This window comes from Coregonus clupeaformis, chromosome 20, assembly GCF_020615455.1.
Source record: "Coregonus clupeaformis isolate EN_2021a chromosome 20, ASM2061545v1, whole genome shotgun sequence".
Lineage (NCBI taxonomy): Eukaryota > Metazoa > Chordata > Actinopteri > Salmoniformes > Salmonidae > Coregonus > Coregonus clupeaformis.
In genome coordinates, this window is record NC_059211.1 from 8,027,404 (window position 1) to 8,048,520 (window position 21,117).

Below are 21,117 nucleotides of genomic sequence, written 5' to 3' on the forward strand. Positions count from 1 at the left end.
GCTGGAGGTAATTTTGCAGGGCTCTGGCAGTGTTCCTCCTGCTCTTCCTTGCACAAAGGCGGAGGTAGCAGTCCTGCTGCTGGGTTGTTGCCCTCCTACGGCCTCCTCCACATCTCCTGATGTACTGGCCTGTCTCCTGGTAGCGCCTCCATGCTCTGGACACTACGCTGACAGACACAGCAAACCTTCTTGCCACAGCTCGCATTGATGTGCCATCCTGGATGAGCTGCACTACCTGAGCCACTTGTGTGGGTTGTAGACTCCGTTTCATGCTACCACTAGAGTGAAAACACCGCCAGCATTCAAAAGTGACCAAAACATCAGGCAGGAAGCATAGGAACTGAGAAGTGGTCTGTGGTCACCACCTGCAAAACCAGTCCTTTATTGGGGGTGTCTTGCTAATTGCCTATAATTTCCACCTGTTGTCTATTCCATTTGCACAACAGCATGTGAAATGTATTGTCAATCAGTGTTGCTTCCTAAGTGGACAGTTTGATTTCACAGAAGTGTGATTGACTTGGAGTTACATTGTGTTGTTTAAGTGTTCCCTTTATTTTTTTGAGCAGTGTATATTTTATATTTGAGATTCTTCAAAGTAGCCACCCTTTGCCTTGATGACAGCTTTGCACACTCTTGGCATTCTCTCAACCAGCTTCATGAGGTAGTCATCTGGAATGCTTTTCAATTAACAGGTGTGCCTTGTTAAAAGTTCATTTGTGGAATTTCTTTCCTACTTAATGCGTTTGAGCCAAATCAGTTGTGTTGTGACAAGGGAGGGGTGGTATACAGAAGATAGCCCTATTTGGTAAAATACCAAGTCCAAATTATGGCAAGAACAGCTCAAATAAGCAAAGACAAACGACAGTCCGTCATTACTTTAAGACATGAAGGTCAGTCAATCCAGAACATTTCAAGAACTTTTAAGGTTTCTTCAAGTGCAGTCGCAATAACCATCAAGCGCTATGATGACCGCCATAGGTAAGGAAGACCCAGAGTTACCTGCTGCAGAGGATAAGTTATTTACAGTTAACTGCACCTCAGATTGAAGCCCAATTAAATTATTCGGAGTTCAAGTAACAGACACATCTCAACATCAACTGTTCAGAGGAGAATGCGTGAATCAGGCCTTAATGGTCGAATTGCTGCAAAGAAACTACTACTAAAGGACACCAATAAGAAGCAGAGACTTGCTTGGGCCAAGAAACACGAGCAATGGACATTAGACCGGTGGAAATCTGTCCTTTGGTTGTGAGTCCAAATGTGAGATTTTTGGTTCCAGCCGCCGTGTCTTTGTGAGACGCAGAGTAGGTGAACGGATGATCTCCACATGTGTGGTTCCCACCGTGAAGCATGGAGGAGGAGGTGTGATGGTGTGGGGGTGCTTTACTGGTGACACTGTCAGTGATTTATTTAGAATTCAAGGCACACTTAACCAGCATGGCTACCACAGCATTCTGCAGCGATACGCCATCCCATCTGGTTTGAGCTTAGTGGGACTATCATTTGTTTTTTAACAGGACATTGACCCAAAACACACCTCCAGGCTGTGTAAGGGGTATTTGACCAAGGAGAGTGATGGAGTGCTGCATCAGATGACCTGTCCTCCACAATCACCCGACCTCAACCCAATTGAAATGGTTTGGGATGAGTTGGACCGCAGAGTGAAGGAAAAGCAGCCAACAAGTGCTCAGCATATGTGGAAGCTCCATCAAGACTGTTGGAAAAGCATTCCTCATGAAGCTGGTTGAGAGAGTGTGTAAAGCTGTCATCAAGGCAAATGGTGGCTACTTTGAAGAATCTAAAATATATTTTGATTTGTTTAACACTTTATTGGTTACTACATGATTCCATATGTGTTATTTCATAGTTTTGAGGTCTTCACTATTATTCTACAATGTAGAAAATAGTAAAAATAAAGAAAAACCCTTGAATGAGTAGGTGTGTCCAAACTTTTGACTGGTAATGTATAGTGTAAATAATCATATACAGGCCATACATAGACAGTGTTCAGTATGGTATCTAGAGCAATGTTTCCCAACTTCCAACAGCACACATTTTTGTTATAAGACACCTGATTCAACTCATTGAGGGCTTAATGATTAGTTGACTAATTTAAAATTAGGTGTGCTTGACTGGGGCTACAACAAAAATGTGTAATTATGGGGGTACTTGAGGACTAGAGTTGGAAAACACTGATCTAGAGGGCTGCAGTGGAGGAGCACAGGTTGCTGGATGGGGGTGGGGTAGAGGCAGAGGAAGGGGAAGAGGAGTAACAGAGAGGGTAGGTGGGTGTAGGGCATAGCAGGCCAAGCCTCACCGTGAGAGCAGGGCAGGACCCGGAGCTTGTCTCCCTCCTCATACTCATCCAGGCATATGGCACACACATCGTAGGCATCCCCTAGGTCAAAAAGACACAGTTCAATGGCAGAACAAAATACAGAAAACTCCTCTTAATAAAGACATTTTAATTTACTAAATTGTGTAGCCTGCATTTATTTAAATGACGAGCTGAGTCAGACTACTGTCAACTGACTCATACCTCCGCTCACAAGTCATTTCCCTACATTTGTTTCGGATTAAGTTCTCACTCTTTCCAAAATGGCTGAAATTCCACTCCACACACATTCCCGCCAGGTATGTGGCTGCCAAACCTTCCCTGAGGCGCATTTCCTTTTTCAGTCCTGAGTTCCGGAGGAAAAAACGCTGGGCCTTCTCTGAATGCACTCCCTTTCGAATTCCACAGCATTCTTCCTTGCCCCTCCCCTTGTGGGGAGGACGAGGTGCTGTGCTGTGAAGGGTGCTGGATATGTGGCCCGGTGTTTATGTAAGCTTTAAATGAGCATGTTTTCGCTGCTCCTCAGTAACCGTGCCAGGATTGCATGTGACCGTATAAGGATGGGGAGTCACGTCCCCCCCCACCTTCAGTAATGTCACAGACTCAATCTCTCCCTCTTTTTTTCTGCCCCTCTCTCTTTCCTCTTGCCTCTGTCTCGCTCTCTCTCTTTTTCTCAGACTGTCTCTGTCGCCAACTTTCTTTTTTCTCTGTCTGTTATTGTCACTTCTTCTCTTTATCTATTTCTCCCTCTCTCTCCTCCTCTCTCTGTCTGAACTTCAACCCAGTGCTGGGGGGCATGGCTCCAGCACAAACTCAGGAAATGCTGAACTGTGGCACTGGGCTATTCTGAGTGAAGTTGAGCACTAAGCTGAAAAATACTTTGACACCACAAACTCAAAGGGTGTATACATTGCTAAGTAAGACTTACGAAATAGCACAAAGGCACATTCACAAACAGGGACATTAAGACCTGTTCCTCACTTGTACCGAGAAGTTCTCCAGCATAAATCAGTTTAACAACCTGATATAGCCAAGTAAGCAAAAACACATGTATCATACACTACATGACCAAAAGTATATGGACACCTGCTCGTCGAACATCTCATTCCAAAATCAGACGATTTTTACGCGCTTCAACTGACTTGTTGGAAAGGTGTCATCCAATGACTGTGCCACGTTGAAAGTCACTGAGCTCTTCAGTAAGGCCATTCTACTGCCAATGTTTGTCTATAGAGATTGCATCACTGTGTGCTCGATTTTATACACCTGTCAGCAACGGGTGTGGCTGAAATAGCAGAATCCACTAATTTGAAGGGGTGTCCACATGCTTTTGCATATATAGTGTATGTGACTGTGTTCTTCACTATTCCATTGAGATTATTAACTAACCTCACTTCAAATTCATTTTCCAGTCTTCATTTTCTGATTTCTAAATTACATTACTACGAGAGCCTTATCAGATCTATCAGATATGGTCATTTTCAAGTCAAATGCCCATATCAAGCAGTTCAAGTTTTTTTGTGTTTGTTGGTCAGAAAGAAGCACGGCAGCAGAATTCTCTGGTTGAGCAGAATTCACGGTCTGGTCATCCCTTCTCATGAATGCAAGGGATTAAACTACTCAGGCTGATCAAAGGAGCTGGTGTGGGCACATTACTCACTCATTCCATTTCCTGGAACTTTCTACTCGGTAAAGTTAGTAATAACATTACTATTTACCTCAGATACATCATGTCAACAAATGTCGGAACAGACCATGCATGACCATGTCGTCCGAGAAGGAAAAAACTGTACTTACACAGCAGCATAAAATCAAATTAATGAAGAATTTTCATCAAACCCTTAACCATATTTGGAAGATTCTATCTTTAGACAATAATGTTAATCAGACTGTATACAGTTTGATTGGTTGGTTATTATCCCATTATCGCTGATTGCGACAGACTCTTTTCAACACTACCCTTATCTGACATTGTGTTGAAGTGGCCCCTAAGAGCGTTTGGGGGCCAGTAGTTTAAAAAGAGCTAGAATGTCAATGAAAGTCCTCCATTTTTCTCCAGTCAGCCAGCCAGCATTCCTGGATCTCAGGAGGAATCACGCTGCCTTACTGAACTAATCAGAGCGAGGAGACAAGAGTGTGTGTGTACGCCTGTGCCTGTGTGTGATGCGCACAGATCTGCACAGCTACCTACAGCTAGAGCCAGCATGGCTGTGGTAAGGCAACTTGCAGTGTTCTGTGAGGAGAAGGGACTGTATCACAATCCTCCTGCCTCACTGCTCACACAGCATCAGAGCCTCTGCAGCTGCTTTCACACTGTGTGTGTGTGGGGCGAGACGGGAGGGCAGGGGTCAGAGGGCGAGCCCGGTCCCTCTCATAAACAGGGCGATGGGGTACCATCTTGGGTTCAGTGGTTTTAGAGGGTGAACTGAAGCAAGGGAAAATGTATCTCCCTGGCTTTCTCTGGAACTGCTGGTCTTGAGGTTTCTGTGTCTGCTCTCTGTCTGGTGGCGAAACCACACACACAGCTGGGCCCCTCAGTCTTATCCAGAGCCAGAAAGCCAGCCAAAAAGCACAGTCACACGGTAAGCTTACAGTGCATTTGGAAAGTATTCAAACCCCTTCTCCTTTTCCACATTTTGTTACGTTACAGCCTTATTCTAAAATGGATTACATCGTTTTTCTTCCCTCATCAATCTACACACAATACCCCATATTGACAAAGCAGAAACAGTAACAAAATGTGGAAAGAGTCAAGGGGTCTGAATACTTTCCAAATGCACCAACTTCATATGGATGATGCAAGGGCTAGCAACAAGGCTGCAACAAAGTCAAAAACCAAATTCCACTTTGACATTATGGGGTAGTGTGTGTAGGTCAGTGACAAAAAAATCAAAATTGTATCCATTTTAAATTCAGGCAGTAGCACAACAAAATGTGGAAAAAGTCAAGGGTTGTGAATACTTTCTGAAGGCACTGTAATACTCCCCAGACTGGTATTGTGTGCTAATTACGCTGCTATTGTGCATTGCATTGAGACAGTTACTCTAAGCCTATTCAGACTCCCTCCCATTGTGTACAGTGTATTCTGCCTGTGGAGTCTCATCTCCAGACATCATCCCGCGCCCCCCTCTCCTGCCAAATTCCTCATTAGCGCTGCAGGCTAGAAGCACCACTCCTCAACGGCACAGACAATACGGTAGGCCAGCTAATAAGCTAGCATCTCCCCCACGTCATCCTCCTGCCCAAAGAAGCCTGCATTGCTCAGTTAAGGGAATTAATACTCGCTTTATTCACAGCACCGGAGATATAATTGCACCAGCACAAACTGCGCTCCTCTGGGATTAGCCTAGCGCTGTGACGAGGCCACAAAACAGCGCCTGGAATGACAGGGAAAACAACTAAAAGGCCTAGTGCGCTCACACGCCAATGTGATACCATTAGATTAGCATTAGCATCGCTAACACTGTTGATAAAAACATCTAACCTACAGCCAGAGGACATAGAGGCCAGTGTAGAGAGAAGTTGCTTCTAATTGTCTCTGACATGTAGGCACTTCTGGGAGATGATGCGATTAAATCATTGTGGCACATGGTTCCCATCTTCGCGTAACATTTTGCAGTGGGCACAGACTGGTTCCAATCTAAAGCCCTTAGTGACAGGCCTTCTTTTTCAATTGTCCATGCACATATGTAGACAAGCACACACAGTGCCAGTGAAGACCAGACATCCACTTACTGTAGGTTCAGGCGGGTGGCTAAGGGCACCATTCCCACATCGCACCACACACACACTGACCCCTGGTTACGGGCACCCTGCCCAAACGCAGCCCGCCAGGAGAATAGACAAGTGGAAGAGAGTGAGGTCATGGAAGCAGCAGACAGAAGCACTCAGCTGTGCCTTGCTGCTGCGGTCACACAGTGGTGTTAGAGACAGCTAAAAATACCCTGGGCTGGAGAACGTGAGTGCTGAGTTCCACATAAAAACTATAAAGAGCGTTCCGTTCGTGTTGGCACACTGTAAACAATTAGCGCAGAACGAGTCCAACGAGTGATTTAACAGGTGGCTCCGTGATTCACGCTTATCATCGCCCGCTCCATGTAGAGAGATGTATGGGATGTCTGCAAGGCTCGGCCACGGACGAGTGTGTATCTGGGATGCCATTCCATCCTGGAACACAGCACTGTCAGCCTAGCTATCCAGCTACAGTGAGGGAAAAAAGTATTTGATCCCCTGCTGATTTTGTACGTTTGCCCACTGACAAAGAAATTATCAGTCTATAATTTTAATGGTAGGTTTATTTGAACAGTGAGAGACAGAATAACAACAACAAAATCCAGAAAAACATGTCAAAAATGTTATAAATTGATTTGCATTTTAATGAGGGAAATAAGTATTTGACCCCCTCTCAATCAGAAAGATTTCTGGCTCCCAGGTGTCTTTTATACAGGTAACGAGCTGAGAGTAGGAGCACACTCTTAAAGGGAGTGCTCCTAATCTCAGCTTGTAACCTGTATAAAAGACACCTGTCCACAGAAGCAATCAATCAATCAGATTCCAAACTCTCCACCATGGCCAAGACCAAAGAGCTCTCCAAGGATGTCAGGGACAAGATTGTAGACCTACACAAGGCTGGAATGGGCTACAAGACCATTGCCAAACAGCTTGGTGAGAAGGTGACAACAGTTGGTGTGATTATTCGCAAATGGAAGAAACACAACATAACTGTCAATCTCCCTCGGCCTGGGGCTCCATGCAAGATCTCACCTCGCGGAGTTGCAATAATCATGAGAACGGTGAGGAATCAGCCCAGAACTACATGGGAGGATCTTGTCAATGATCTCAAGGCAGCTGGGACCATAGTCACCAAGAAAACAATTGGTAACACACTACGCCGTGAAGGACTGAAATCCTGCAGCGCCCGCAAGGTCCCCCTGCTCAAGAAGCACATATACAGGCCCGTCTGAAGTTTGCCAATGAAGATCTGAATGATTCAGAGGAGAACTGGGTGAAGGAGGTGTTTGGAGGAGGAGGAATGCTGCCTATGACCCCAAGAACACCATCCCCACCGTCAAACATGGAGGTGGAAACATTATGCTTTGGGGGTGTTTTTCTGCTAAGGGGACAGGACAACTTCACCGCATCAAAGGGACGATGGACGGGGCTATGTACCGTCAAATATTGGGTGAGAACCTCCTTCCCTCAGCCAGGGCATTGAAAATGGGTCGTGGATGGGTATTCCAGCATGACAAATGACCTAAAACACACGGCCAAGGCAACAAAGGAGTGGCTCAAGAAGAAGCACATTAAGGTCCTGGAGTGGCCTAGCCAGTCTCCAGACCTTAATCCCATAGAAAATCTGTGGAGGGAGCTGAAGGTTTTGAGTTGCCAAATGTCAGGCTCGAAACCTTAATGATTTGGAGAAGATCTGCAAAGAGGAGTGGGACAAAATCCCTCCTGAGATGTGTGCAAACCTGGTGGCCAACTACAAGAAACGTCTGACCTCTGTGATTGCCAACAAGGGTTTTGCCACCAAGTACTCAGTCATGTTTTGCAGAGGGGTCAAATAATTATTTCCCTCATTAAAATGCAAATCAATTTATAACACGTGTTTTTCTGGATTTTTTTGTTGTTGTTCTGTCTCTCACTGTTCAAATAAACCTACCATTAAAATTATAGACTGATCATGTCTTTGTCAGTGGGCAAACATACAAAATCAGCAGGGGATCAAATACTTTTTTCCCTCACTGTACCTCACCTTCCATGTTGAAATGGCGCCAAGCTGGCAAACCCGCTCCAACCTATTTGGATCAACTAACAAGGTTTGGCATACTCCCCCTCAGGCCTAACAGGCCAATCAAACAGCAAGGAAACACTCAGATCATTGACGACACTTCCTCCCCTTACCTACCAGTACTAATACACACTCCATTAGACAGCGAGGTACAGGCCTTCCGGAGTCCCCACAGGCCTATTCCACGCAATGCAAGCAGAGATATGGTGTGCAGGGCTTAAATGGTGATTAGGTAGAGATTTGGTGTCTCCGCTTTGTATCGCCAAACACTCTGACTGAGCAAGCAGGAACACAGAGGCGGGCTAACTGCAGCGGATGGAGTTAACTGTGAGAAACTTTTCCCTAATAATAGTGTAATATTAACAGCTGTACAGAAAAACTTGTATGAGGGACAAATTGCAGAGGAAGAACTTCTTGATGCAATTAAAGCCTTTAGGTCAGGGGAAACGCCAGGGCTGGATGGCATACCAGTTGAGGTACAGTGCATTTGGAAAGTATTCAGACTCCTTGAATTTTTACACATTTTGTTACGTTACAGCCTTATTCTAAAATGGATTAAATTGTTTTTCCCCCTCATCAATCTACACACAATACCCCATAATGACAAAGCAAAAACAGTTTTATAGAAATGTTTGCAAATGTAAAACAAATAACAAACTGATATCACATTTACATAAGTATTCAGACCCTTTACTCAGTGCTTTGTTTAAGCACCTTTGGCAGCGATTACAGCCTTGAGTCTTCTTGGGTATGACGCTACAAGCTTGGCACACCTGTATTTGGGGAGTTTCTCCCATTCTTCTCTGGAGATCCTCTCAAGCTCTGTCAGGTTGGATGTGGAGCGTCAAACAGCTATTTTCAGGTCTCTCCAGAGATGTTTGATCGGGTTCAAGTCCGGGCTCTGGCTAGGCCACTTAAGGACATTCAGAGACTTGTCCCGAAGCCACTCCAGTATTGTCTTGGCTGTGTGCTTAGAGTCGTCGTCCTGTTGGAAGGTGAACCTTCGCCCCAGTCTGAGGTCCTGAGCGCTCTGGAGCAGGTTTTCATCAAGAATCCCTCTGTAATTTCACCGTTCATCTTTCCCTTGATCCTGACTAGTTTCCCAGTCCCTGCCGCTGAAAAACATCCCCACAGCATGCTGCCACCACCATGCTTCACCGTAGGGATGGTGCCAGGTTTCCTCCAGACGTGACGCTTGCCATTTAAGCCAAAGAGTTCAATCTTGGTTTCATCAGACCAGAGAATCTTGTTTCTCATGGTCTGAGAGTCCTTTAGGTGCCTTTTGACAAACTCCAAGCGGACTGTCATGTGCCTTTTACTGAGGAGTGGCTTCCACTCTACCATAAAGGCCTGATTGGTGGAGTGCTGCAGAGATGGTTGTCCTTCTGGAAGGTTCTCCCATCTCCACAGAGAAACTCTGGAGCTCTATCAGAGTGACCATTGGGTTCTTGGTCACCTCCCTGACCAAGGCCCTTCTGCCCCGATTGCTCAGTTTGGCCGGGCGGCCAGCTCTAGGAAGAGTCTTGGTGGTTCCAAACTTCTTCCATTTAAGAATGATGGAGGCCACTGTGTTCTTGGGGACCTTCAATGCTGCAGACATTTTTTGGTACCCTTCCCCAGATCGGTGCCTTGACACAATCCTGTCTCAGCGCTCTACGGACAATTGCTTCGACCTCATTGCTTGGTTTTTGCTCTGACATGCACTGTCAACTGTGGGACCTTAAATAGACAGGTGTGTGCCTTTCCAAATCATGTCCAATCAATTGAATTTACCACAGGTGGACTCCAATCAAGTTGTAGAAACATCTCAAGGATGATCAATGGAAACAAGATGCACCTGAGCTCAATTTTCGAGTCTCATAGCAAAGGGTCTGAATACTTATGTAAATAAGGTATCTGTTTTTTGTATTTAATACATTTGTAAAAATGTATTGTCATTATGGGGTATTGTGTATAGATTGATGAGGGGGAAAAATGATATAATCAATTTTAGAATAAGGCTGTAACGTAAGAAAATGTGGAAAAAGGGAAGGGGTCTGAATACTTTGCGAATGCACTGTATATCAAACCTTTTTAGATGTACTCAAAGATCCACTATTAGCATGTTTTAACCACTCCTATAAAAATTGTAAACTATCAGTTACTCAGCAAGAAGGTCTGATTTCACTATTATTGAAACAGGACCCAGGTGGTAAGTATAAAGATCCAGTCCAACAAAAAAACTGGAGGCCCCTTACACTTCAGTGTTGTGATGCAAAAATCCTAGCAAGATGCATTGCGCATAGAATTAAAAAGGTGTTGTCAGATATTATTCATCCTGATCAGACAGGTTTTTTTTTTACATGGATGATACATTGGAGATAATATAAGACTAGTACTTGAAACAATAGAACACCATGAAAAAACTAGGAAACCAGGTCTAGTATTCATAGTAGATTTTGAAAAGGTTAGAATTGTATATAAATGTCTAGACTTTTTTAATTTTGGAGAATCTCTTATACAATGGGTTAAAGTTATATATAGTAACCCCAGGTGTAAAATAATAAATAATGGCTACTTCTCAGAAAGTATTAACAATGTCAAGAGGAGTAAAACAAGGTTGTCCATAGTCGGCGTATCTATTTATTATGGCCATTGGAATGTTAGCTATGAAAATCAGATCCAACAATAATATAGAGGGGCTAGAAATCCAGGGCTTAAAAACCAAGGTGTCTTAGTACGCTGACGACTGAAGTTTCCTCTTAAATCTGCAATATTGATCCGTGCACAGCCTCATAGATGATCTAGATAATTTTCCTTACCTCTCTGGATTATAACCAAACTATGATAAGTGTACCATATTACGTATTGGATCGCAAATAAATAGGACTTTTACATTACTGTGTAGTTTACCAGTAAAATGGTCTGAAGGTGAAGTGGACATACTCGGTATTCACATCCATAACGAAATAAATGAACTCACTACAACACATTTCTATAGAAAGTTAGCAAAAATAGATAAGATCTTGCTACCATGGAAAGGTAAACATCTGTCTATTTGTGGAAAAATTACCCTGATTAATTGTTTAGTTTACCTATTTACTTATTGCCCAGCCTACACAGAACGATTTGTTTTTTTAATTATATGAGCAAAAAACATTTCACTTTATTTGGAAGGGCAAGCCAGACAAAATTAAATGTGCTTATTTATATAATTAATATGAGTTTGGGGGGCTAAAATTATTAAATATTAAAGCATTAAACCTCTCACTAAAAGCATCAGTCATACAAAAGTTATACTTAAACCCGAACTGGTTAAGAATGCCTTTTCCCTTTATCCAGATTACAACCTATCACTTTCAGTTAATTGAAAATGGAACCTTTTTCCAAATATCGCCCTTTCTAAATTCAAGTTATACAAAGTTTGTTGCAATTCCAGTTTCTTCCTCCAGAAAAGATATAACAAATATTACAACAAATATTATGGTTAAACTCAAATATACTAATTGATAAAAAACACATTATTTATGGATTTTAAAAAAATTATATTATGAATAGGAAATGTGGAGTTGTCACATGTGCAGCTAACAACAATATATGGAAATGTTTGCTCTATGCAAAATTACAACCAGCTGATTGCAGCATTACCGCAAAAATGGAGGAGGCAAGTAGAAGGGTGAGAAGGTAGGGAACTTGTTTGTCTACCCTTTATTAAAGACCAAAATTGGCACACAAAAAGAGTCATACATTTCATTTAAGGACCAAAATGTTGGGAAGACATTTTTCGATGTGCCGATTCCATGGCACTTGGTTTCTGAACTTAACTGTAAGTCGCTCTGGATAAGAGCGTCTGCTAAATGACTAAAATGTAAATATAACTGACAATCCACTTATTCTGGTATCGCCCCTATGTAGCTTGTTTCTGGTCACAGGTTCAGGAATGGCTAAAGAAAATCACAATATTTACCTAAAATTAACCCTACAAACAGCACTGTTGGGAGATTTGGAAAGCCTTAGTCAAATGAATCAACAATATAATCATATTTTAAGTAAAAATATTCATCTTTAACTTACAATTGGTAGATACTATACGATTACAAAGGTTCAGAATTTATGTGAAACATCATAGCACAGTTTGTTGGCAATGACACAGGTCAAACGTTTTCTGTAAGTCTTCACAATGTTTTCACACACTGTTGCTGGTATTTTGGCCCATTCCTCCATGCATATCTCCTCTAGAGCAGTGATGTTTTGGGGCTGTCGCTGGGCAACACGGACTTTCAACTCCCTCCAAAGATTTTCTATGGGGTTGAGATCTGGAGACTGGCTAGGCCACTCCTTCTTTGCCCGGGCGGTGTGTTTGGGATCATTGTCATGCTGAAAGACCCAGCCACGTTTCATCTTCAATGCCCTTGCTGATGGAAGGAGGTTTTCACTCAAAATCTCACGATACATGGCCCCATTCATTCTTTCCTTTACACGGATCAGTCGTCCTGGTCCCTTTGCAGAAAAACAGCCCCAAAGCATGATGTTTCCACCCCCCATGCTTCACAGTAGGTATGGTGTTCTTTGGATGCAACTCAGCATTCTTTGTCCTCCAAACACGATCGAGTTGAGTTTTTACCAAAAAGTTCTATTTTGGTTTCATCTGACCATATGACATTCTCCCAATCCTCTTCTGGATCATCCAAATGCACTCTAGCAAACTTCAGACGGGCCTGGACATGTACTGGCTTAAGCAGGGGGACACGTCTGGCACTGCAGGATTTGAGTCCCTGGCAGCGTAGTGTGTTACTGATGGTAGGCTTTGTTACTTTGGTCCCAGCTCTCTGCAGGTCATTCACTAGGTCCCCCCGTGTGGTTCTGGGATTTTTGCTCACCGTTCTTGTGATCATTTTGACCCCACGGGGTGAGATCTTGCGTGGAGCCCCAGATCGAGGGAGATTATCAGTGGTCTTGCATGTCTTCCATTTCCTAATAATTGCTCCCATAGTTGATTTCTTCAAACCAAGCTGCTTACCTATTGCAGAATCAGTCTTCCCAGCCTGGTGCAGGTCTACAATTTTGTTTCTGGTGTCCTTTGACAGCTCTTTGGTCTTGGCCATAGTGGAGTTTGGAGTGTGACTGTTTGAGGTTGTGGACAGGTGTCTTTTATACTGATAACAAGTTCAAACAGGTGCCATTAATACAGGTAACGAGTGGAGGACAGAGGAGCCTCTTAAAGAAGAAGTTACAGGTCTGTGAGAGACAGAAATCTTGCTTGTTTGTAGGTGACCAAATACTTATTTTCCACCATAATTTGCAAATAAATTCATTAAAAATCATACAATGTGATTTTCTGGATTTTTTTCCCTAATTTTGTCTGTCATATTTGACGTGTACCTATGATGAAAATTACAGGCCTCTCTCATCTTTTTAAGTGGGATAACTTGCACAATTGGTGGCTGACTAAATACTTTTCCCCCCACTGTATATAGAGACGTCTCAGTCTGAGATGGCGGCATTCCACAACCTCAGCCCTGTGTCTAGTCTCAGCAGTGAGGAGCCTTAATCTGGTGAGCAGGCTCTGTAGAAAATCAAGCTGTATTAATCTCATTAGCTCATGGCACAAAGAGCTGGAGCAGATTGACCTACACCTGCATTACTAGCTGTTTGGGGTTTTAGGCTGGGTTTCTGTACAGCACTTCGAGATATTAGCTGATGTAAGAAGGGCTATATAAAATAAAATTGATTGATTGAGGTGTCATAACTCGTTTGTAATGTCACCCTCATCGTGGCCCAGTAAATGACACAAGGCATAGCGTGGCTAGAACCGGTGGAGATCTAAGGTCAGTTTGGTGTTCTCATTGAGGTCGAGGGTTAGGGTGAGCATTTAGGGTCAACTGTTCATTGAGGACGAAGGTCGATAGATCTGTGAGTGAGTCATAATACCATTCTAAATAATCTCATACAAGGGTAAGTGTGCCTTCCGATCATAAAGCCAGGTTTCAATCTTTGTGTTGTTGACACATAGGCAGGCAAACAAACTGACACAAAGCTATTTATAGACTCTTTGTTCTGTTCTCTAATGACAAATTCCAATGTACACAGATACTCCCTCAGCGTTGGTTACTTGAACCCGTGTTGAAGCAACCAGCTTTGACAGTAATCCATACATTCACACAAAGTGAGGAAAACATAAGGGGATACCATACTTCCCTGAATGACATTATTACAACAATACACAGATCTAAAAAGATAATGTTGTCAATGCTTATGAACCAAACACAAAAAACTATTGGCCCATCTCATTTATCAATGTTGATGTCAAGATAGCTATGTTGATAGCTATATCCCTCCATACCTTTATTGTACTTGTGAATGGGGAGTTTCTTCAGCTGGTCCTTGCGCAGACGGCTTCTCCGAGCCCTGTGTCTGTCCTGGACAAACTTTGTGATCTGAGCGAGGAGGGAAAGTCAACAGTCAGTTGGGCAGTTATGAGTCCCTTAACTTCACCAAAAATCCTGATTAATACCCCAACAGTTTTTCTGAACCGGGCAACGCTCTTGTACTTCATCCATGCACCCTCTTTCCAAAAGTCTGACGTCACCATTTGATTGATAGTTATTTCCAAATTAATAATTCTCTGCAGTTAAAAAATACCTCAACCAGTACTCTAAATATTTGTATGGACATTTAGAATAATTACATTTATTATGTTCTTGTGTAAATTCTTTGGGAAGTGGAATGATTTGGGTAACTGATTCTGCTTCTTAACTAACCAGAAAAATCGAATGAGCAACTGCTCTGTTATTTGTCGTAGCAGGCTTGATGATATCATCTTGATACACACAGGAAACTGTTGAGCGTGAAAAACCCAGCAGCGTTGCAGTTCTTGGCACAAACCGGTGCGCCTGGCACCTACTACCATACCCAGTTCAAAGGCACATACAGTGCATTCGGAAAGTATTCAGACCCCTTGACTTTTTCCACATTTTGTTACGTTACAGCCTTATTCTAAAATTGATTAAATAAATAAAAATCCTCATCAATCTACACACAATACCCCATAATGACAAATCAAAAACAGGTTTTTATAATTTTTTTGCAAATCACATTTACATAAGTATTCAGACCCTTTACTCAGTACTTTGTTGAAACACCTTTGGCAGCAATTACAGCCTCGAGTCTTCTTGGGTATGACGCTACAAGCTTGGCACACCTGTATTTGGAGAGTTTCTCCCATTCTTCTCTGCAGATCCTCTCAAGCTCTGTCAGGTTGGATGGGGAGCGTCGCTGCACACCTATTTTCAGGTCTCTCCAGAGATGTTCGATCAGGTTCAAGTCCGGGCTCTGGCCGGGCCACTCAAGGATATTCAGAGACTTGTCCCTAAGTCACTCCTGCGTTGTCTTGACTGTGTACTTAGAGTCGTTGTCCTGTTGGAAGGTGAACCTTCGCCCCAGTCTGAGGTCCTGAGTGTTCTGGAGCAGGTTTTCATGAAGGAACTCTGTGTACTTTGCTCCGTTCATCTTTCCCTCGATCCTGACTAGTCTCCCAGTCCCTGAACAACATCCCCACACCATGCTTCACCGTAGGGATGGTGCCAGATTTCCGCCAGACGTGACGCTTGGCATTCAGGCCAAAGCATTCAATCTTGGTTTCATCAGACCAGAGAATCTTGTTTCTCATGGTCAGAGTCCTTTAGGTGCTTTTTGGCAACCTCCAAGCGGGCTGTCATGTGCCTTTTACTGAGGAGTGGCTTCCGTCTGGCCACTCTACCATAAAGGCCTGATTGATGGAGTGCTGCAGAGATGGTTGTCCTTCTGGAAGGTTCTCCCATCTCCACAGAGGAACTCTGGAACTCTGTCAGAGTGACCATCGGGTTCTTGGTCACCTCCCTGACCAAGGCCCTTCTGCCCCGATTGTTCATTTTGGCCGGATGGCCAGCTCTAGGAAGAGTCTTGGTGGTTCCAAACTTCTTCCATTTAAGAATGATGGAGATCACTGTGTTCTTGGGGACCTTCAATGCTGCAGAAATGTTTTGGTACCCTTCCCCAGATCCGTGCCTCGACACAATCCTGTCTCGGAGCTCTACGGACAATTCCTTCGACCTCATGGCTTGGTTTTTGCTCTGACATGCACTGTCAACTGTGGGACCTTATATAGACAGGTGTGTGCCTTTCCAAATCATGTCCAATCAATTGAATTTACCACAGGTGGACTCCAATCAAGTTGTAGAAACATCTCAAGGATGATCAATGGAAACAGGATGTACCTGAACTCAATTTCTAGTCTCATAGCAAAGGGTCTGAATACTTATGTAAATAAGGTATTTCTGTTTTTTATTTGTAATACATTTGCAAACATTTCTACAAACCTGTTTTCGCTTTGTCATTATGGGGTATTGTGTGTAGATTGATGAGAAAAATCAATTTTAGAATAAGGCTGTAATGTAACAAAATGTGGAAAAAGTCAAGGGTTCTGAAAACTTTCCAAATGCACTGTACATCTTTTGTCTTGCCCATTCACCCTCTGAATGGCACTCATACACAATTCATGTCTCAATTGTCTCAAGGCTTGAAAATCTTTCTTTAATCTCTCTCCTCCCCTTTATCTACACTGATTGAAGTGGATATAACAAGGGAAATCAATAAGGGATCATAGCTTTCACCTGGATTTACATGGTCAGTCTGTCATGGAAAGAGCAGGTGGTCTTAATGTTTTGTATTCTCAGTGTATATGAATGAATGAATAAAGTTTATTGACATGTTGAGAAGTTACAGTGCATTTGCCTACCATGAAAACGACGATGAGGATGAGGCAGATTCCCACGATGATGAGGAAGGGGATCAGGTAGTATTCCAGAGGCAGGCTGAAGTCCGGCATGAGGACCACATGACCCCTGAAAAACAACAACAGCACCATTATGGATATTTAATTAAGTGTTTATGACTGACAATTAGATACACTCCAAATAATAGTGACCTACAAGGAGTCCTTACGATTGGAGCGTTTCGACATGGTCCGTCATCTATAGCATGTCACAAGAGGCGACTCATTTTAATTTTACACCCCATGACATCCTGTCACATAAACGCCCTCCATCTGCCTAATGTAATTTCACACTGTGAAATAATGGGTAAGACTCACTGTCATCATTATTTCCCAAATATATATAGGCTAATTAAGTTAACGTTGCTATAATAACATTTTGTGAAGAACATTGCAATATTTCCAGGCAATTGACTGGGGATTGACCCCAATGTACTATTTTGGTATGTCTGCCTGCCAGGACAAAAGAGGTACTAACCCGAATGTAGGATTGATATCAAAGCAAAGAAAGAGGTCTATTACTGACAGCATGGTGGGATGAAAAAACATTCCCAGATGATCCACTGTCCTCTGCATAGCGCTGTGATGACACAGCATGAGGCAGATCTGTTTTACTACGCCAGCATGTCAATTGAGGCCATTATGACATAATAATGTAACACAAAGATAAAAAATATAATTATGTCGTCTTTCCACCTCATTCATAGAATAAATAAATATATTATTTCAAAACATAACGCTGACAGATTTATTTGGAGAGTATAGATAGAGTATGCCAGTTTAGCTGCCCCTAATGCATCAGGCTTGAATTAGCCTTGATGTTGATAAACATGGGAATTTGATTTTGGTCTGCGACTCACCCCTTGTCATATGTGTAGTCCTCTTTCAGGGAGTTGGCAGTCTCTTCGCTCACAAACACTGATGGAATGTCTATCTGCTTCAAAATATCCACTATAAGGGAAAAGAGGAAGAAAAGCTATTTATACACGAGGTGGCCACATACTGATTTCCATTATAAAATAAAAACTAGACCATTATGAAATAACATTACGTGTAGCTCAGTTGGTAGAGCATGGCGCTTGCAACGCCAGGGTTGTGGGTTCGTTTCCCACGGGGGGCCAGTATGAAAAATGTATGCACTCACTAACTATATGTCGCTCTGGATAAGAGCGTCTGCTAAGTGACTAAAATGTAATCTAAATGTTCGAAGGAAGAAATTAAGATACAAGTCAGCTATTGGGGAAAGATACAAAAAAAAAAGAAGGGCATGTTTGTCGAGGCACTACAGTATAACATCTGGCTTATCTGAAATCATTTATTTAGACAGACCATAACTATGGCGAACCACAGATCTTTAAAGCTGTTAGATGGGGTAATTTTCAGGGTCTATGGGACCCTTTGAGCCCGAAATGGACTGACATAGGGCAGTTTGGGCAAATGCCTGGTGGGCTGGTCCATCTTTAGGCCAACGGGTAAACATTTTTTATAATGAGCCTGTTAAGAAATGTTATAATTTTTGGGGCAGAATTACCATTTTGGCTAATGGGCTGGTGTCCCATTTCACAGACACCGGCCCAAAGTAGTTTAGTAGAACGGCCAATTTGCCCCTGGTGGGCTGATTTATGATCCCAGTCTGCCCCTGTGTTGAGGCTGATGCCCACCTGTGCCACCGTCTTATTTATGATTCTGCTCATGCACGACTGTAATATGGTTATATTACTAGTTGGTAGGGCCCACAGTTGGATGGCTGATAAGTTAACAAATGGCTCGCTGACCAACGTTTGAAAATATCTGTTCTAGACAGTTACCAGCATGAGGCGCTGTCTTGATTATTCATGATACGTAGTCATACACCCCAGAGCGAGAGGCGGGAGACAAGCAGCAGACTATGTGAAAAACTGCACAGATATCCCTCCTCCCAAAAACTTCATGTGATGGTAGCTAGGGCACAGTGAATTTCCGGGCCGATCGAGCTGTTTGGACAGGGTTGAACTGTTTGGCGACATACTGCAAACCAGAGCACCACATTCTTCCACAATGACATTACGAGTCGGAATTGGCGCTATGGCTGCAGCATCTCTAGCTCCCAGCAAGTCCGAAAGGTCCTCTAGGCCCAGGTTTTGGGAATCAAAGCTGCATTGTCCCCGAATGAGGAGACACATGAGCAGACGACTGTGTGCAGTGCTGCTGCACGTTTGTGTTTTTGTTTGTGTGTGCAGTGCAAAAGAGGAGGCTTGGAAGAGGGGGAAACTTACGATCATTGGATCCCATGCTGATTAAGTCATCAGAGTCCACGTTGTGAACCATCGCTGCCTTATACCCGGCCTTCTGGGCGTTAAGGACCTGCGGGAGACAAAACCTTAATGTTCATTGTGTGTGTGTGTGTGTGTGTGTGTGTGTGTGTGGTTCCTATGGATCAGTGTGTGTTCAGCCAGCCCATCCCACCTAAATAAATGAACCACCACAGAACAGCATCATACAGGACAGTGATACTTATATTCAATGCAGGCTCAGCATCAGACAGTACAGTATCTCCATACTGTATCCATTCTATGACAGCTATCTCCGTACGGTCCACAAGGCCTCTGCCAAGCCCTCATTCCAACTCCATCATCCATACTCTGTGGGACCTGGGATAGGCCTACTGGGTTAATGGGATGGGTTGAACTATATTGTACTGAATATTTGTCAATGGCCGTGCATTTGTATACTATGTGTGTATAATAATAATAATGACATGCTATATGGACACACCACCACATGAAGGAGAACAAGGCTAGAATTTGCATAGCATGTAATGTAGCTAAACACATAGCATTCTGAAAGAAATCAATGGCTAAAATAACTTATTTGACATAGTAGCTTGTAGAGGGGTTTGTAATCAGTGGCGACCTGTAATTCAGGGCAGGTGGGGCAGAGGCCCACCTGTTTTGAGCCCCACCTGTTTCATTTTATTAAATTTTATTCTGCCATTAATTCGTGTCACATATCAGTTCAGCAAACAATGTAAAAAAAACAATCCTTGAGTTAATAAAGCAGCATAGAAACTTGGTCTCTTTCTTGAGTAAGGCAGCTCCAAAATGCTGTGGTTTCAGCTTAGCTCAGTGCTTTCTGTGGTGGAGGGGCAGCCAGCGAAAGCACAGAGCATAGGCGTTGTTAATCTTATCTGGTTGCGGCGTGATTGGCTCAGGGTTCTGTCACTCATGGGACACTACGTCACCACAGAATCTACGGGAGAAATAGGTAGTTCAAGCCCCCTTGGGTGCTGCCATAGATTTACAGTAAAAGTGCCCCTTCAAGAAGGCTCAAGGTCATTGCCACAGATAAAATTACATCAAATCACATTATATCTCCCGTAGCTTTGATTGGACTGATCATGTCAACATCATACTTTCAAAATTGTTGCAAACTTTCAAAATCTTAGCTAGCAAACTAGCTAGCGAGATAAGCAGTTATCATCATGAATCACGTCGACGATCTACTGGCAAATCCTTTTCAAGCCTTGTCATATGACGAGAAATTAGAGATAAAACGTCTCGGTGCTCATCGGCCATTTGACATAAACGTTACACAATCGCAAATTCAACAATGAGAGGTTTGGAAGGAAGCAGTGGCTAACTGTGAGTGTTGCAAAGCAATCACTATTTTGCTTCCTCTGCCTGCTATTCGGTGGAGAGGGTTTGTGGTCCAAGTCTGGGTTTAAGGATTTAAAACATTTGTCTGAAAGGGTATCAAAATATGAGAATTGTGCATCACATGTAGACAACGCTGTTAACCTGGGATTACTGTGGAAATCAAACATTGTGGCTCAGCTAGACACCGCATATAGACAAACCATGTCCTTCACAACCAACAAACTGAGGAGAATAGATTAGGTACGTGCTTGCCAGAATTATAGCATGCTTTAAATTGTGTGGCAATTGTGAGACAGCACTGCGGGGCCATGACGAGTCGGCCGACTCCTTGAACTCAGGCATTTTCAGGTGTATTTATGAGACCATGCGTGAAGGAGATTACAGGCTACAAAGGCATTAATGACGACCAACCCCTTTTTAAGGGTACATCAAGCACGATCCAAAACAAACCTTTGGATTGTATGTATGAAGTGTACAGAGATGCTATAGCTAAGGAGGTGTCTGAGACTCATTTTGCATCTGTACAAGCAGATAAGACCACTGACGTCTCCTGTAAATCACAGAT

At 43.1% G+C, this 21,117-nt stretch overlaps 1 protein-coding gene across 1 annotated transcript in view; it reads right to left on the reverse strand.

Moving 5' to 3' along the window:
- LOC121533772 (E3 ubiquitin-protein ligase RNF13) overlaps positions 1–21,117 on the reverse strand; it is an 81,923-nt gene that overhangs the window by 3,907 nt on the left and 56,899 nt on the right. The window contains exons 5-9 of the mRNA XM_041840006.1: positions 19,173–19,260; positions 17,778–17,868; positions 16,882–16,987; positions 14,449–14,542; positions 2,318–2,398 (exon numbers count right to left, since the gene is read on the reverse strand). Coding sequence (XP_041695940.1) covers positions 2,318–2,398; positions 14,449–14,542; positions 16,882–16,987; positions 17,778–17,868; positions 19,173–19,260 — 460 coding nt within the window. The remainder of the gene's footprint in view (positions 1–2,317; positions 2,399–14,448; positions 14,543–16,881; positions 16,988–17,777; positions 17,869–19,172; positions 19,261–21,117) is intronic.